We start from the raw sequence: 4,725 nt of genomic DNA, 5'->3' as shown, positions 1-4,725 counted from the left end.
TTTATCTCCACCTGTCTCTTTATCTCTCTTTAGGGCAGCTCAAAGTCCGTGTGATATACATTATATTAAAGAAATGAGACTATGTGTGTGTGGGGGAGGGGAGGGGGGAGCAGGAAAGAAATACCGTACGTTCAACTTCAATTAAGCATCTTGCCTTCGGTATGCGCACGTATGATTCCAACACATCATGGTAATTCTATAGTCGACAGCAAAAGTGCAATTAGACCACTTCATTAGCAAAAAGTCTTATCATTTAGCACAGCTAACGTGGTCCCGTTGTCGGGACCACGTGACTACGTTCGGGACAGTGGGCCTCTTCGGTTATATCGTCTCTCACAGTCCCGGACTGTCCGAGAAGCTGCACATGTACGCAACGCTCATTGGTTGAAAGTACTGCTTCGGGCAGTCCGGGTCTGTCAGGGGCGGATAATCGAAGAGGCCCACAACGGGACCACGTGACTACGTTCGGGACAGTGGGCCTCTTCGGTTATTCGTCTCTGACAGTCCCGGACATGTCCGAGAAGCTGCACATGCACGCAACGCTCATTGGTTGAAAGTACTGCTTCGGGCAGTCCGGGTCTGTCAGGGCGGATAATCGAAGAAGCCCAGTGAGAGCGCACGATGCGCGCGCGCGCTCTTTGTATATAATGGATCACATGAACATTAAGCTGCGCTAAAGAGAGAGAGAGAGACAGCTGGCGATAAAAAATAGGATGGGTCTCATAGTTAATGAACCTTGCGTGCCCATTACCTAGCTTGCGTTCCCACTTGTTACGTCTTCTCATCAGCCGCATTGAAATGGTTTAAGTACTTTATTTTGTAAAAAAACAGAAACGACAGCGCTTTTTTATTTTTACCAAATTATAATGGCCGTTTTTCTTAACTGCTAAGAGCTCAGGCCTAGGAGGCTTTTACTCCGGTCATGATTGAGAGTTGAATCACTGCTGTGACAAAAATGCACCCTGGCGAAGTGCCAGGCACAAGCAGCTAAATGCAGACTGCCATACACGAGGAAAGAGACGCATAGAAGATTTGTTGCATAACCAGTGCTTAAAATCAGGCGAGGGGAGTGTGTTTGGGGGGGGGGGGGGGAGGAGACCCGGCACTCCATACATTTTTTTAAGGAGGGCGCTCGGCCTTCCCTTGGCAAGGGCAACTGTATAGCACTGCGGCACCCATTCGACAAGCGCTGGAAGGTATTTCATTACCAGCTAGTGCCCTTTGCTGGCCCAATTCAAGTTCTCTTATTTTTCAAAGAACGGTTTAATCGCGATTATTGGGCACACATATCACACCTGTCTCCCTTCACCTGTCTCCCTTCACTGAAGGGAGCCTTTAAGCCCTATTCATAACGTATAATGCGGAAGAAGCACATCACGTAATTATGCAAGCCGTTTGTTCATATGAATAACTCTGTTAATCACACCTAAACACGTGAGACACGAACAGGTCTTTATGTTCTGTGAAGCACTTCACGTGAGGTTTAGGGATTAGGCTTGAGATTTAATATTCGGGACAGGTGGCGTCCGAATCTACGCCCCAGCGACGGCCCCTCTATGTTACAAACATAGATCTTGAAGGCCACGCTGTTGTTTGCTGTAGGCGGCGGAAATTGTTGAGGAGAAATACGACATAGACGTCAAGTTTTAGACACCACCTATAGTTATATTCTAGTTTCAACGGCATTGTGCATCCTCAAAAAGGCTAATATCCAGATAAGGTAACGCAATATGTAAATGACTGCTTTATTTTTTGCAAATAGGTATAATGTCTGAATCCACAGAACATTGATACAATTGAGTAATAAAAGCAGATCTCAAAGGCTATGTTTTTTTGGTATGCACCCGACGGAAGTGATTGCAAAAGCATACGTCATGGTCCGCCATGTCTTAAAGAGTACTTATAAAAGTTTTAAAAACTTTGTATCACCACTACAATGTGGCAACACAGAGCACGCACATTCAGCACCCCCATAAATTTGCATAAGGTGTCAGCAGTCTATGCGTGCCTACATGCCGTAGAAGACTATAAAGCCGCGCGTACGTCTTTGTTTAAAGCCTCGCTACCCTAGCCCTGCTATCGTCGCTGCTTCCGTCGCCATATTTGTCTATTCGTATTCTTATATATATATTTTTCTCTCTTTTTCTATATCTCGCTTTTTATATATATCTTAATTTAAGTGTAGTGTCGTGATTGTTTTTTCTCTTCAGTATTTATATAAGTGTATAGCTTAATTTATTTGTATAGGGCCGTTAGTGTATAGCGTAGTTAACTTGCTTTATCTTTACTTTTGTATTTGTGCTACTTTTGAGATTACTTTCTTTCATTCTTTTGTACATATCGTATTTATTTATTTCTGTAGTGATTTAATCTGCGTATATAGTGTACTTATTTGTGTAGTGGTGTAGTTGTGCATTGACATGACAGCCCCGACGTACGCGTATGTCGAGTATGAGGACGGAGGTAAGGCGATCGTCTCCGTAAGCCTGATCAAAGATTACCAACCAAATGATGTGAACGACCTCGCCTGCAATAAGCAAGTTTATTGGCGACAGAGTGGAAAGGGCTACGAAGGCGAGGAAGGCTTCTACTCCGGAAACGTCATGGTGTTGGGATGTGAGTATAAATCAATCTTTGTATTCACTTTCAACACTTCCCTTTGCTTCACGCGGAGGCCGAGCGAAGTGCTTTGCGCTATATTTCATGCAGCCTCCATGTCGCTAAATGAAGCATGTGCACAGCGCGCCGCGTGCGCGTTCTTTTATTGGGTCCGATTATTGTAACGAATCCTTCTGATCAGTGAGATTAGTGCTGCGATTTTGTCGCGATGCCTTTGCCGACGGTCTTCCTTCTCGCTTTACAGTAGTCAAAGTGACGCTCCGCCCGCGTTATCAATGTGTTCATGACTGTGAACAGTGGATAAGGGTGGCATAGAATCGCGCGTAAGGCGTTTTTTTTTTAACAAAATCGCGGCCCCGTTCTTGTCATATCACATACAACTCACGGTCCGATAACGGAAACGGGAAAATAATTGTAAAAGAAATTAAATCTAACCTTGCATATGCTCGCCATGCGTTACGTCGCCTGAAATCGGGTCGCGTTGCCCACTTTGCCGAAAATTTTAGCTCAACGGACCTTATATTTGTCATCTTTGTCATTTGACAAGTGTTTCAGTGTTTCATGTGTTCAAAAGAACGCAAACTTGCTGCATCAATACATAACGTTTGTTAAGAAACATGTTGTGGGATGTGAACCAACAAAATGCCTAAGCTGGGGTACGCTTGTTTTGGGCACTTATTGCTTCCGGTTGTTACTTTTATTCCTTTTCTATATGACTTGTGGAGTTCCTCAGTTATATTTAGCACCTCCATAATGTCTCTACCTGTGTATTTTTATTTTTTTTTCTTGCTTTTTAATCGGTAACTTTGATGACCATTGGAAATGCCACATTTTATTGTAATGAGTATTTTTCTTACATTATCCTTCAGGGGATAAAGCTGACCTAATTGCTAGGATGACCAAGCAGCATAGGCCTGTGCCAATGGATGTGTTTGAGGAAACTGGCCAGGCATATCGCCACAGGCAGAAGCCAACCCTTCAGGTAATAATAATGACCATAATGCTTTAACAATTGCAAAGTTTGCTGAAACAGATATCATGCAACTTCATTTTCCTCTTTCCATTTACATTATTACTAGGATGCAACAACAAAAGAAAAAAGGCGCCGCACTGAAGCTGCAAAAAAACTGAGTATGGGCCGCATATTTCGGAAAAAAATGGGACAAGGTTCCGACTCGGGCAGTGACGACGAGGAGTTAGTGCCGCGAAAACACCTGAAGAAAGCAGAAAGCAAGATTTTGGCACTGCAAAACAAGCTGCGAATTTCGGAGCAGCAACGACTTGAAGAGCGGCAGCGTAACGTCAAACTCCAAGATTTGCTTGAAGAGAGGCTGAGTAAGCAATGTTTTATTTGTAAATGACTGTGTCCCCTTCTTTAGGAATTTATTTTTTCAGTGTTCTTGTTTCCTCACACAAGTCTGCTATCAGTCCTTGTGCATAAATGGTATAGTAAGATGCCTCAGCATGCAAGTTTTTAGATTAGTGCCAGTCAGTACAATTGATTGTGCTTTATGTGGGGTGTAGATGCAACCATTCTGATTGCGCTTTTGTGAATCTGCACTTTGCAGATCATGGAGGCCTCCATTGTGCAGGCAGTGAAGGCAGAGCTTCATGGAGCAAGGCTGCCTTCACAGGTATGTAATATGCCATGGTGGTATTCTATGGGGAGCAAAATTTCATGATCTTTAATTGTGTTTTGTCAAGCTGCAAATCAAGCAAATGAAGCTGACATGATTTGCATCCATACTACTTGATATGTTATTTCTCGCATATAAGCATGCAGCAGCAGATTAATATTTTGTCTTCATCTGAGTACACGTGTAGCTGTATCCTAATAAACAAATAATAAATGATAGTTCTGTATTGCTCATGCACTGACCTCACATTGTGCAAAACTTTCCCCTGTTCACCTTTAACTGCACAGTTATCTATGCACATCCCTAAGCACATGGTGGTCGGAATAGCTGCAGCAATTTGTCTAAAGCAACTAAAGGTTTTAATTTACAGCAAACCTTTGTTATGTCAAAAACAAAACCTTGCAAAGCTTAAATGGCCTTACTCTTTTACCAGTGGCTATTGGACAATATGGGAATGCACTTTTAATGA

At 43.0% G+C, this 4,725-nt stretch overlaps 1 protein-coding gene across 1 annotated transcript; it reads left to right on the top strand.

Moving 5' to 3' along the window:
• The first annotated feature begins 1,991 nt into the window (after positions 1-1,991).
• Positions 1,992-4,021, top strand: LOC125942774 (uncharacterized). Its single transcript, XM_049661030.1, has 3 exons — positions 1,992-2,616; positions 3,489-3,601; positions 3,699-4,021. The coding sequence occupies exons 1-3, from the start codon at positions 2,421-2,423 to the stop codon at positions 3,978-3,980; spliced, it is 591 nt and encodes a 196-aa protein (XP_049516987.1). The 5' UTR covers positions 1,992-2,420; the 3' UTR covers positions 3,981-4,021.
• Positions 4,022-4,725: the final 704 nt, after the last annotated feature.

Source organism: Dermacentor silvarum, chromosome 1, assembly GCF_013339745.2.
Source record: "Dermacentor silvarum isolate Dsil-2018 chromosome 1, BIME_Dsil_1.4, whole genome shotgun sequence".
NCBI lineage: Eukaryota > Metazoa > Arthropoda > Arachnida > Ixodida > Ixodidae > Dermacentor > Dermacentor silvarum.
Note: the sequence above shows the minus strand (reverse complement) of the source record. Positions and strands in the feature narration are given on the sequence as shown.

Excerpts from the sequence above, each read along its gene's own strand:
- LOC125942774 (XM_049661030.1), top strand. The coding sequence starts at position 2,421 with ATGACAGCCCCGACGTACGCGTATGTCGAGTATGAGGACGGAGGTAAG. Across the intron at positions 2,617-3,488 it reads AAACGTCATGGTGTTGGGAT|GGGATAAAGCTGACCTAATT; the intron begins GTGAGTATAAAT and ends ATTATCCTTCAG. Across the intron at positions 3,602-3,698 it reads GGCAGAAGCCAACCCTTCAG|GATGCAACAACAAAAGAAAA; the intron begins GTAATAATAATG and ends CATTATTACTAG.